General features: G+C 49.9%; 1 protein-coding gene across 20 annotated transcripts in view; it reads right to left on the bottom strand.

Moving 5' to 3' along the window:
* PARD3 (par-3 family cell polarity regulator) overlaps positions 1 to 5,997 on the bottom strand; it is a 704,358-nt gene extending 698,361 nt beyond the window's left edge. For 10 of the 20 annotated variants that reach the window (XM_021665196.2, XM_021665212.2, XM_021665198.2 and 7 more), the window contains exon 1: positions 5,592 to 5,997. In XM_021665196.2, the coding sequence (XP_021520871.2) occupies positions 5,592 to 5,711 (120 nt within the window). In that variant the 5' untranslated portion in view covers positions 5,712 to 5,997. The remainder of the gene's footprint in view (positions 1 to 5,591) is intronic. The other 10 variants (XM_064368473.1, XM_064368476.1, XM_021665203.2 and 7 more) reach the window with 2 other exon arrangements.
* Positions 5,998 to 13,290: the final 7,293 nt, after the last annotated feature.

Raw genomic sequence — 13,290 nt, 5'->3', positions numbered from 1 at the left:
CTCAAAAAAGAAAAAAATACAAATACAAACACAAAAATTAGCTGGGCATGGTGGCAGGCGCCTGTACTCTCAGCTATTGGGGTGGCTGAAGCAGGAGAATCGCATCCAGGAGGCAGAGGTTGCAGTGAGCCAAGATCATGCCACTGCACTCCAACCTGAATAACGGAGCAAGACTCTCGTCTCAAAAAAAAAAAAAGAAGAAGAAAAGAAAGAAAGAAAAAGAAGGCAGGACTTTGGGAAAGCAGGACAAAGGCGCTTCAGCACCAGAGGACAATGAGACTTGAATTCTAGAAAGATCAGCCTTTCAAAACTGTTTAGTTTCTTTTTTCTTTTTGAGAGGGAAGGCAGAAATATTAATAAAATAATAAAGCTGCTTTCACTTCACTGTTTTTATGCTTCCTCTATTCTCTTTCAATCTCTGCAACAGTACAACTATTTTCCTAAGTTTCATTACGCTTGTAAATGAATAACATGCAGTCATACATTTATTCACAGAAAAATTCCATACCAACCACAAGATTTTTCATAAAAACCACGACTGTCATTATGTGAGTAATCAACAGTCCCCCGCAACCAAAAAAAGCACATTTTCGAAAGTTTCTGTCCATGAACTCAACTTTTTAAAAAATATAGGTCAAGCATCCCTAATCGAAAAATCCAAAATCCCAAATAATCCAAAATCTGAAACATTTTGAGGACTCATGTGACGCCACAACTGGAAAATTCCACACATAAGCATTTAACACAGACTTTGTTTCAAGCACAGAAATACTGCATAAAATTACATTTCAGGCTATGTATATAAGGTGCATAGGAAACATACATAAATTCCAACAATACATTAGACTCGGGTTCCATCTTCAAGCTATCTCTTTAGATATACACAAATATCCCAAAGTCCAGAAAAGTCCAAAATATTCCCTGGTCCCAAGTATTTTGGATAAGGGACACTCAACCTGTAATAACAACAGGTTACTATTAAATCACTCTAAAGTGACACACTTGAGGGACAGAAGCAGTGGCCCAGAAGCCAGAGGCCCCAGTAATCAACCTGTAATCAAGCCAACACCCACAGCCTTTACTTCTCCTGCCCATACACACGTGGGACACACAATTGTGTTCTCCTGACTGCGGGGCCGCATGGGCAACCCTAACGTTCTTACCTATCCTTCAGTGAATTACCTGCTGCCTTTTTCGGTAAAGGGGAAAAATCCAAGCAGCTACAGTGGAACACTTGGGCAAGTTCCCAGGGTGGGAAACCGCTTGGTGGATAAAACATTTTGGTGACTCCATTCATCTTTACAGAGCAGGCAGTACGGGCCAGGCCCAGGACTGAAGAGTTTCCCTCTCATCATCCTGTTCAATACTTATCCCATCAGAGAATATTCCACTCTGTAGGGCTGGTGTGCCCAAGGTTAAATGGCCTGTAAACCTAGATCACCAAACCCAGTCCAAAGCTCCCCTACCCACTGAGAGGAGGGCTATGGGGGAAGGAGAGGCAGTGAGCGAGGGGGCTCCAGCACCTCCTCTCCTCACTTTGGCCCTTCAATCTCTTCCTTTTGTTCACTCAGCAGCATTTATTTAGACTGAAATGCTAAGGAATTATCCATCCAAACCTCATCTAAGGTTGCTCAACTAGTTATTGCCCTGCCTCCTAGCTACATACCACAGTCCTTCCTACTGCAAGGAGTCCCTGAGTCTCATCCTGGCGTTCAGTCCTCCTCAGTTTGATCCTGACCCCCTGGGCTCAATGCCTGAATCGCCTTTGTCCACAGGGCCTTCTTGGAAGGTCCTCCCTCTCACTTCTCAGAATCATAGCAGACATTCTGCAGATTCACACAACTAGACTCCAACTGTAGACTCACAGACCCAGAGCCCTTCTGCCCCTGCAGGCAGGTGCCTTTTGAGGTCACTACCCATCCCAGTTAGCAAGCACTACCCTCTATCAAGGCCAGCCTTCCCACCGACCAAGCCCAGTTCAAATCCTAGTGACTAAATGAGACTCCCACACACACCCCGTAATGATTAGCACCCACCTCCAAAATCCAGAAGCGATTACTGACTGTATTACACTGGTGCCAATTAATGCTACCACCTACTGTTTTTTATAGTTTTATATGTTCTTCCTGTCTCCTAGGTCATCCTTTTTTTTGGAAAAGTGCACAAATTCATTGTTACTTTTTTTTTCATAGAGCATGAGGTTTTATACACAGCAGCCCTAAAACCAACCCCACATTTAGTGCTGCTGCGCTGCACCGTGTCCACCAGGAATCACGGGTGTCAGGCCACAGGCACAGAAGAACAGATGCAGTGGGCACAGTGGCTCAAGCCTATAATCCCAGCACTTTGGGAAGCCAAGGCGGACAGATCACCTGAGGTCAGGAGTTCAAGACCAACCTAAGCAACATGGAGAAACCCTGTCTCTACTAAAAATACAAAATTAGCCAGCATGGTGGCACATGCGTGTAATCCCAGCTACTCAGGAGGCTGAGGCAGGAGAATGGCTTGAACCGAGGAGGGAGAGGTTGCAGTGAGCCTAGATCGCACCATTACACTCCAGCCTGGGAAACAAGAGCAAAACACCATCTCAGAAAAAAAAAAAAGAACAGATGCAGACAGACACAGTCCATCCTCTCATTCTGCATCCTCATGAGAACGGTCCATGTCACGCTGTTCCCCACGTCTAGCACCACACTGTCCTCAGAGAGGCTCCCGATGTGGATGGGTGGATGGGGATGAACAGCTGGTCCCACCCATCAGTGATCACAACCATAAAAACATCTTTCATGAGAAGAAAAAAGAAATGTCACATATGACTAAGTATAAGCCTTCAAATATCTACTACTCACTGAGGACATGTCTAGTATTAAATCATGGCATTTCACTATCCAGAAAAATTGATTTGTGTAACCTGAGTAGAAAACAGCTCAGATGTAACGCCAGAAAATTAGCCCCACCACACCAGAAAATGTTTACTGCAGAGAAAGCCTTGGCGATTTGGGAGTTGGGACCTTTCTCTTTTCATTTTTTATTTTGGCTTGGTTATTATACAAATCATAAACATGATCTGCCCACATTTTTCCCCACCAGATGGGAGTTCATCACACCACATGTCACCTAGCAACCCAAACACCGCTCCACAGCTCTCCAGCCACCCAGTTCTCCACACAGAATTTGTCTTGTTCTGTTAAGCAACACCAGTAAGTAAGGAACAGGTAAGAGAATAAAAGTTAAAACAATGTTAAATACATATTAACACTTTCTCACACTTAATATAGAATGGAAAAAGTGGTAAGAAAGACTAAAAATTAATCTTAATCATTATCTAGCAATTTCAGAAGAAAAAGGAGAAAGGGGCCCAGAAGACCCCCGAGTTCTGGCAATATCTGAGGGTCAACGGACCTGATCTAACGACTGAACTTGGTATACTGCAAAGCCCCTGTTCAAATTCACCTATAAGTTGTACTTAAAGAGCATGTAAGTGTTGGAACCCCTGAACTACCTCTCACCCTCTCTCTCATCTCCAGCTCCCATATCACTATCACCCTCCCTTCCTTCAGCTCATAGGCCCCCCTTTTCTCTTTGTGACACCTTCCCAGATACCCTTAAGAAATCTGCACTCCCTTTTCTATGCCCCAGGTCCTTGTGGAAACCACCACTGCTAATCATTAATAACAAGAGCCAGGTAGGCCCTGATCTAGCCACCCAGCATCCCAGAGGCCACCTCTTCTCCCCACGTCACCACCGGCCCCTTCACCTGGAGGACCTTGCAGCCTCTTGCTCAGCCTCTCACAGCCAGTGGGTCCCCTAGATGTCCAGCACCCAGAACAGTGCCTTGGACATAGTCAAAGCTTAAGAATTTCTGTGGAACGAGTTAATGCCTCAAACAACCACATTTGAACTACTGCCAAACAGGCAGTTCAGCCTATGTCTATTTTGTGCGTGATGAAACGTGAGACACAGTAGGTAAAACAATTTTAATCACATAAAATTAGTAAAGGGAAAGGAAACTTCGATCATCCTACCTATTCAGGAAGCAAGACATACTACAGAGTGTGTATTATTTTATTTCTCTTTCCCTGCACAATTTATTTTGTTGGGTTCCAGAGCACCTGAACAATTTGAATATTCTTCTGGAACATTTAAAGCATAAACTGTCACACATAAACAATCACTAAAAATGCTGAATGTCCATTTAGATGGTTTTCTTTCCCTCTCAGCTTTGCAAGATAAACAGGTGCCCAATTCCCACTAATTTTATTTGATTTTCAATAAAAGAGTTCAACCAACTGAAAGGAACATAACAGAACTATTAAAGCCAACGTCTTCCAGCCTTATGTCAGGTTCCTAAACGTCCCCCAAAATTATCTTTAAAAGGCCACATTTACGCTATTTTTTCCAATATATACTAAAAGCAAAACAGCAGTCTAAAAAGCATTTTCTTCTTAATTTCTGAGATCACTGACGAGGACACCCAGAGCACCGCTGTACGCTCAATAGGGCTGGCCAAGCCACTTTCCAACGTCATCTGCAGCCCCCAAGCCCACAGGCGCCAGGCCACTGTCGGGAACAAATAGGAAACAGTACACCCAAGAGAATGTGCTCCCCACCAAACAGGACTCTACGACAAAGGAAATATCCTCGGGTGCTTGGGAGAAACTTCAGCGTGGGCTGTTGTCAAATACAGACCCAGTAGGTAAAACAATTTAACAAAATGCCTTTTCACTTCTGACACATAGTAGAGGAATGCAGTGAAGTGGAGACAATGTTATCACTCCAGCAGGAAAAAGGGAAATCCATTCGGCTCCCGAGTCAGGCCCGTCTCCGCAGTCCTCCGCATGGAAGCAGCCCGGGATGGATAGGAGCTGAGGTCCTCGAAGGAAAACTTTTCATTCCGCGACTGTGCCGAGGCTGTGCTTTCCCGAGTCCAGCAAGGGTGATCAACTCAGTAAATGCTCGCAAGCGAGTGCCAACGGTGGCCCTCCCGGGAACGCCTCCCCAACCCCAAGCCAGAGACTCCCCCAACCCTGCAGCCCCCGGCCTGCCGGGGGACGCAGAGGGAAAAGCCCCTCGCCGCGGTCCCGCCCCCGCCCGAGGAAGGGAGAAGAGAAGGGAAAGCTCGCAGCCCGCCTCCGTCGGGAGTTAAGTCCCGAAACTCTCCTCACACCAAAAGTTCCCAGTCCCCGGCCTGTGCCCGCGGGGCCTGGGAGCCGGGAGAGGCCTGGGGCTGGATTTCCCGGCCAGCGCCCCCCGCGCGCCGGCTCCGGGCTTGGCTGGGTCTGCAGACTCTGGGGAGGCGCCCGGGGCCGGCCTGTGCGCCGCGGCCCGGGCTCGCCCCGCGCTCCCGAGGCCAGAGCTCCCAGGGGGCGGCGGGGGCCGCGGCGCGGTGCCCCCGAGGCTGCGCCCCGGCCGGCGCGGAGAACTTTGGCGCCCGCAGCCCGGGGCGGGGGGCGCCCGCGAGGCCGGCCCGGCCGCACTTTCCCTTTCCCCGCCTCCCTGCGCCTCTCCTCCCCCTTCCAGGAAGCGCCATATTGATCCCGGCGCCGTCCCCGCCGCCGCCCCCCTCCCCGCCCGCGCCCCCAGCCCCTCACCTTGGCGATGGCCTTCCGGTAGCGGGTCACCGCCTGCTGGATGAGGCTGAAAACTTTCATGTGGCCGTCCCCGCACGGCACGACCACCCGGGTCCGTCCGAAGCACACGGTCACTTTCATGCCGCCGCCGCGGGCGGGCCCGCGCCCCTCGCCGAGCGCAGGCGGAGTTGCCGGGCCGGGGACGCTGGGAACGGGGGAGCCGCGGGGGACTCGGGCGCGCGGGCGGCTAGGGGCGCGGGCAGGCGGCGGCGACGCCGGGGGGCCGCTCGGCTCGCATGCCCGGCCCGACCCGGCCGCCCTCGCCTCGCCCGGGGCTCGTCTCGCCTCTCCCCGCCGCGACGCCCGCAGCCTCCGGCCACCTGTTCGGCGTCTCGGCGCGCTCGGCGGCGGCGGCCCGGGGCTGTGTGGCGCTGGCGCTCGCTCGGGGCCGCTGGGGGAGGGGACGGCGCGAGGGAAGGGGAGGGGAGGGGAGGGGGAGGAGCAGGGCCGGGCACACAACACCGCGCACATGCGGCAGGGGGAGGCGCGGCAGGGGGAGGCGCGGCCGGCTCCCCGCGCTGGGCGGAGCGCACGACCGCTGCCCGCGCCCCCGCCGCCGCCCTCCCCGGCTTCCCACCTCCCTCCGGGGGCGCAGGACCCCTCGCCCCACCGCCAGCCGGGGCAAGCGGCCGTGGGTCCCCACCATCCCCGGGCCGGGCGCCCCCAGCCCCCTTCGCCCGCCCGCCCAGCACCCTGCGGGGCTGCGCTCGCCCCTCCTCTGGGACGCCCTTCCACGCCTCCAGACGTCTCCACGGAGCCCCCCTTCCCCTTCCTTTGTCACTTTTAATCCCCTTCCTCGGACTAGAGGGTTCGGGTGCAGACGCTGCGGGGGAAAGCAGTTTGTGCCCCGCGCGGCGAGTGCCCTCCACCGTCCCGGAGACTCCAGCCCGAGCCCCTCGGCCCGCCGGGACCCGAGCCCGCCGCTCGCTCGGCCGGGTTTCTGCCCCCGTCGCTCCCCAGCTCGGCTGCAGGGCCGGGCAGCGGCGGTTTTGCCTGAAACACAGAAATGAATCGTCTGCTCTAGGGAGGCGGTGGGGAAGCTGTGAGCGACCCGGCCTTTTCCCGAGGCCACTATTTACCTTGAAGTTTCCCGTTGACCCGCTGCTGACCCACCCGCTTAAATAGATTAGACCTTGAGCATCGCAATTCTGATACATTTATTTCTTTGAAATTCTGCAGCATAAGAAATCCTAACGCGAATCCGAAAACAGTCTATTCTGACGCCGCGGGGAAACCGCGCGCGGGGATCCCCACGCTGTGCCCGCGCTTAACGCAGACGCCTGAACCCCGGGGAAGGCTGCGACTCCGCGATGAGTGACATGCGACTTGAGACGTTTTAAAGGAACGTGGACCGACTTAGGGAACGTAACTGAAGCTCACTTTGTCTTGGTTATGGACTATGGTTCCTTAATAAACGTATGTCATTGTGTTTAAAGAATGACAAATGTCAGCAAAGAGTGCCAGCGGTGGTAAGCTGGTACCAGACTGTGTGAAATTCATTTTTGCCAGTTGTTTCCAAGGGACGTGAAAGCAATCAAGCTCCCAGGACCTCGGCACTTAGAGCTGGGAGAGCTGCATATCGACCATCCATCCCACTCCACCTCCAATCTTAAAACAAGGAAACAAGACGAGAGGTTCGTCCGCTTGCCACACTCGCTGCGCTTGGCAGCACCACAGCTGCCCCAGCTACAGTGCAGTTTCTCCTAGGAAACATTGCCCTTCCTCTCCTCTGCCAGCCCCGACCCCCACATTCCACCACCTGTCCCAGCAAATCAGTGCAATGGCGTTAGCCCCATCTTAATCCAGGACATTGGCCAAGAACTGAAGTCACTCGCCCAAGGCGGCAGAGGAAGCTCGAGGCAGACCCAGAAATAGAGCCTAGGTTTCCCTCCTTCCCCTCCGCCGTGGGAGAGGCTCCTCCTACTGCTGTTTGGCTGCGGCACTCGACATTTCTACCCAGTAATTAAGTTTGCGACAACGATGACAACAACTGTGGCTGTGGGCTTTTTGCGTTTTACATAGATACTTGGATCCACAACAACAATTACTCATAATTATAGGTGGTGGTTCTGTTTTCATGCATGGGGGAGCATACTAGTTTAGAGTGTATACTAGTTTATTTTGTTTTATTTGTTTTATTTTTTTCTTTTTGAAACGAACTCTCACTCTATTGCCAAGGCTGGAGAGCAGTGACCTGATCTTGGCTTACTGCAACCTCCACCTTCTGAGTTCAAGCGGTTCTCCTGCCTCACCTCCCGAGTAGCTGGGATTACAGGTTCCCGCCACCACACCTAGTTAATTTTTGTATTTTTAGTAGAGACGGGATTTCACCATGTTGGCCAGGCTGGTCTCTAACTCCTGACCTCAAGTGGTCAGCCTCCCAAAGTGCTAGGATTCCAGGCATGAGTCACCACCCCCAGCAGAGAATGTTTACTAGTTTATATGCTATACTAGTTCAGAGGGTATACTAGTTTGAGTATAATAATTTTAGAGTGGGGCTTTCTGAAAATAATTCTAATCAAAAGTCATTTTTAGTAGTAACCGGAGTACATCGGACATCATACAGACTAGGTTCAAATCCATATTAGACCATTTGCTAGTGCCTTAGACACAACACTCACTCTTCAGCCCGTTTTATCAGCTGAGAAGTAGAGAAGTAGAGCTTATCATATCCATATCCATCTCATAGATCTCATAGGTTATGAGTCAGTCTGTTTTTTTGTTTGTTTGTTTTTGAGATAGAGTCTAGCTCTGTTGTCCAGGCTGGAGTGCAGTGGTGCAATCTCAGCTCACTGCTGCCTCAGACTCCCAGGCTCAAGCAATCCTTCCTCAGCCTCCAGAGCAGCTAAGACTACAGGCAAATACCACCATGCCCAGCTAATTTTTAAATTGTTTGTAGATATAAGATCTCACTCTGTGGCCCAGGCTGGTCTTGAACTCCTATCCTTAAGCGATTCTCCTGCTTCAGCCTCCCGTAGTGCTGGGATTACAGGTGTGAGCCACGGCACCCAGTCATAAATTATGAATATTAAATGAAATACTGTGTCAAAACACAGTACACGCTGCCACCTGGGAATATATAGCGTAGTACAGACCAGTTACTGAAACGAAGGCAGAGGGTAACAGAGTCCGGGACAGGATAGCAAATGGTGACAATGGTGGAGGAGGGAGAGATGAGGGGGAGAGAAGACCAAGGCTCAAAGAAAATGACCGGCCAGGTGATACAACTTTCCAGGGATTGGGCCAGGACTACAACCAAAAACTCCAGCCCTGACTCTCAGGCTTGCACTCAATTCACTTAAATTTGATTCCATATGCAGCTTGTAAAGACCTTCCATGCAGGAAGCACCGGCTAAATATTACAGAATTATAAAGGTGAGTAAAAGAAGGACAATCTAGGCCGGGCGCGGTGGCTCACGCCTGTAATCCCAGCACTTTGGGAGGCCGAGGCGGGTGGATCACGAGGTCAAGAGATCGAGACCATCCTGGCCAACATGGCGAAACCCCATCTCTACTAAAAATACAGAAAATTAGCTGGGCATAGTGGCGCGTGCCTGTAATCCCAGCTGTTCTGGAGGCTGAGGCAGGAGAATTGCCTGAACCCAGGAGGCGGAGGTTGCGGTGAGCCGATATCGTGCCATTGCACTCCAGCCTGGGTAACAAGAGCGAAACTCCGTCTCAAAAAAAAAAGAAGGACAATCTAGAGGTCAGAATAAGAAACCTACTCCAATAACTATAATTCAAGACATTAAATATTCAGTGTCAGCAAAGTGTTTATGGCAGTACTAGAGAGAGGAGAAGCTTTCATAAAAGAGATGACATCAGGATATGTGGGTACCATTTTATGTACATCAGTTCCTTTCACTACTCAATACTTAATAAGGATCTAGATTTTTTTAAAAAATATGATCCAAAGGGTTAATAACACGGATTCAGCCAACCAGATGAAGCCTTACAGCTGTATTTAAATCTACCTAGTTTATCTAGATGTAGTGATTCCCTTTGTATTAGTAATGGATGAAAAACTAATACTGTATAATTCTAGATGCTAGAGCCTTTGGTGTCTTGAGTCAAAATTCATGAAAAAAAAAACTTTGTCGCCCTCAACCAGTCCATCAGCCCATCAGCTCCCATCACCAAAGTATCCACTGCTTTGTTTTTCTTTATTTTTTGAAACAGAGTCATGTTCTGTTGTCTAGGCTGGAGTGCAGTAGCACGATTTCAGTTCACTGTAACCTCTGCCTCCAGGGTTCAAGGGATTCTCCTGCCTCAGCCTCCCAAGTAGCTGGGATTACAGGCATACACCACCACACCCAGCTAATTTTCGTATTTTTGGTAGAGACAGGATCTCACCATGTTGGCCAAGCTGGTCTCAAACTCCTGACCTCAAATGATCCACCCGCCTCGGCCCGGCCTCCCAAATTGCTGGCATTACAGGTGTGAGCCACCATGCTTGACCCTTCTGTGCATTTTCGTTCTCCTGTTTGGGCTCCCAGACACTGCTGGAAGGTATGTCAGCCCTGCCCTGCTGAGAGAGTCAACTTGCAAAAGCTTGAGTGCGGGCTGAGGTCACCATTTCCAGAAGCCCCGCTGTTGCCCAGCCTCAGAATAACGGAAAAGGCCCAGGTTCCCTGCAGAGGGCAAGCACCCATGTTTGCCATGACCCACCACACAGAGCCCAAGTCCCCAGTCAAATATCTCCCTCCTTCCCAGTTCCCAGAGCTGAAGAATGAGGGATCTTGTTGGTGAAGTCCATGAAAGTTGGCAGAACAAGGTGGAGGCTGGCAGAGCTGGTGATATTAACATTCAACTCTGTTAGAGACAAATCTGCAGCAGGTGGAATAAAGCCACCTAAACCGCTCACTTTCTGGCAGTCCGGCTTGACTGGAGGCAGGATTTGGAGAGTCCAGTGATATGAAGAGGTGCTTCCTGATGACACTTTATAAATGCCAGTTCTGGGAGTGGTGCCTCATGCCTGATGCAGACTTTAGAAAGCCGAGGTGGGAGGATCACTTCAGCCTAGGAGTTTGAGACCAGCCTGGGAAACATAGTGAGACTTCATCTATACGAAAATTAAAAATTAGCTGGGTTGGCTAGGTGCAGTGGCTCATGCGGGAAATCCCAGCACTTTGGGAGGCTGAAGCAGGCGGATCACCTGAGGTCACAAGTTCGACACCAGCCTGGCCAACATGGTGAAACCCCGTCTCTACTAAAAAATACAAACATTGGCCAGGCATGGTGGCTCATGCCTATAATCCCAGCACTTTGGGAGGCCGAGGCGGGCGGATCATAAGGTCAGGAGTTCAAGACCAGAGTGGCCAACATGGTGAAACCCCGTCTCTACTAAAAAATACAAAAATTAGCTGGGCATGGTGGTTCGTGCCTGTAATCCCAGCCACTTGGGAGACTGAGGTAGAAGAACTGCTTGAACCGGGACCTGGGAGGCAGAGGTTGCAGTGAGCCGAGATCGCGCCACTGCACTGCAGCCTGGGCTACAGAGCAAGATTCCATCTCAAAAAAAAAAAAAAATTAGCCAGGCAGGAAAATGGCTTGAACCCAGGAGGCGGAGGTTACAGTGAGCTGAGATCACGCCATTGCACTCCAGCCTGGGGGACAAAAGCGAGACTCCATCTCAAAAAAATAATAATACATAAATAAGCTGGATATAGTGGCACACACCTGTGGTTTCAGTTACTCAGGCAGATGAGGTTGAAGGATCACTTGAACCCAGGAGTTTGAGGCTGCAGTGAGCCATGATCATGTCCCTGCACTCCAGTCTGGGTAACAGAGTGACACCCTGTCTCAAAACATAAAATATGGTCAGACACAGTGGCTCTTTCCTGTAATCCCAGCACTTTGGGAGGATGAGGCAGGTGGATCACCTGAGATCAGGAGTTGGAGACCAGCCTGGCCAACATGGTGAACCCTCCTCTTTACTAAAAATACAAAAAGTTAGCTGGGCATGGTGGCAGATGCCTGTAATCCCAGCTACTTGGGAGGCTGAGACAGGAGAATTGCTTGAACCCAGAGGCAGAGGTTGCAGTAAACTGAGATCATGCTACTGTACTCTGCCCTGGGCAACAAGAGTGAAACTCCATCTCAAAAAATAAAATAAAATATGAATTCCCGTTCTTTCAGCCTAATCTTTGAGAGTGAAGTTCGGAGTCAAGTTACTGGTGAGGCTTACAGTGCTGACCCTCTACGTTGCTGATGAAGCCAAAAGCGCAGGTAGTAAGATTGCTGCTGTTTGAGAAAATTTCAGCGTTTGAACCGGGATTCTCTGGTGGGTAAAAGGCCATCCTGCCTTCCCTCTGAGGCAGACATGGCTTCATCAGGAACATAAGGTACTGCAATTTGGCTGAGGGTGGTGGCTCACACCTGTAATCCCAGCTACTTGGGAGGCAGAGGCAGGAGGATCACTTGAGCCCAGAAGTTCAGGACGTACCTGGGCAACATAGTAAGACCACATCTCTACAGACAGTTAAAAATTTAGCCAAGCTTGATGGTGCATGCCTGTAGTACCACCTACCTGGGAGGCCAAGGTGGGAGAATCGCTTGAGCCCAGGAGTTGGAGACTGCAGTGCGCCATGATTGAGCTGCTGCACTCCAGCCTGGGAGACAGAGTGAGACCTTATCTCTATAAAAAGAGAAAAAAAAGTATGAAAAGGTTTTTTTTTTTTTTTTCCTCTCTCTCTCTCTCCTTTAAAAAACTTTGAGAATGACCGGGCATGGTGGTTTATGCCTGTAATCTCAGCACTTTGGGAGGCCAAGGATGGCAGATCGCCTGAGGTCAGGAGTTCAAGACCAGCCTGGCCAACATGACAAAACCCCGTCTCTACTAAAACACAAAAATTAAGGCTGGGCAAGGTGTCTCCTGCCTGTAATCTCAGCACTTTGGGAGGCCAAGGTGGGTGGAATATCTTAGGTTGGGAGTTCAAGACCAGCCTGACCAATGTGGAGAAACCTGGTCTCTACTAAAAATACAAAATTAGCTGGGCATGGTGGTGGGCGCCTGTAATCCCAGCTACTTGGGAGGCTGAGGCAGGAAAATTGCTTGAACCTGGGAGGCAGAGGTTGCTGTCAGCCAAGATCATGCCACAGGACTTCAGCCTGGGCGACAAGAGTGAAATTCCGTCTCAAAAAAAAAAAAAGTACAAAAATTAGCCGGGTATGGTGGCAGGCACCTGTATTTCCAGCATTGAGATGAGCTTGCGCCATTACACTCCTGCCTGGGTGACAAAGTGAGACTCTGTCTCAAATAAAAATAAATAGATAATTAAAAAAAAAAAAAACCTTTGAGAAAATGAGTTGAGAATGGGAGCAGCTCAAGGAAATGATATGAAGCATTTAAGCACCCAGAGGACACTTAACATTTGGTGATTAAAAGAGAAAGGATAAAATGAATTCACATAAAGCCTCACTCCAGTGCTTAGATAAATCTTAGCTCTAAAGGATTTCCAACAAGTGTATGCAAACCAGCTTTTAGAGACTATTTAACAAATATAGCTAAGCAGTTTGATTTAATAAAGAGAAAAAAATGCATTAAGGTTGATCATTGGAACACAATATGCATTTTTGACATGACCCCGTTAAGATTAAATGGCTCAAATTCTCAAATCCTGACACAAGCAGGATGGGTAAAAGAAACACTTTAGCTGGA

This window comes from Aotus nancymaae, unplaced genomic scaffold (genome assembly GCF_030222135.1).
Source record: "Aotus nancymaae isolate 86718 unplaced genomic scaffold, 86718_ANA_hifiasm-v0.15.2.pri h1tg000077l, whole genome shotgun sequence".
NCBI lineage: Eukaryota > Metazoa > Chordata > Mammalia > Primates > Aotidae > Aotus > Aotus nancymaae.
This window is presented reverse-complemented; position numbering and strand designations above follow the sequence as displayed.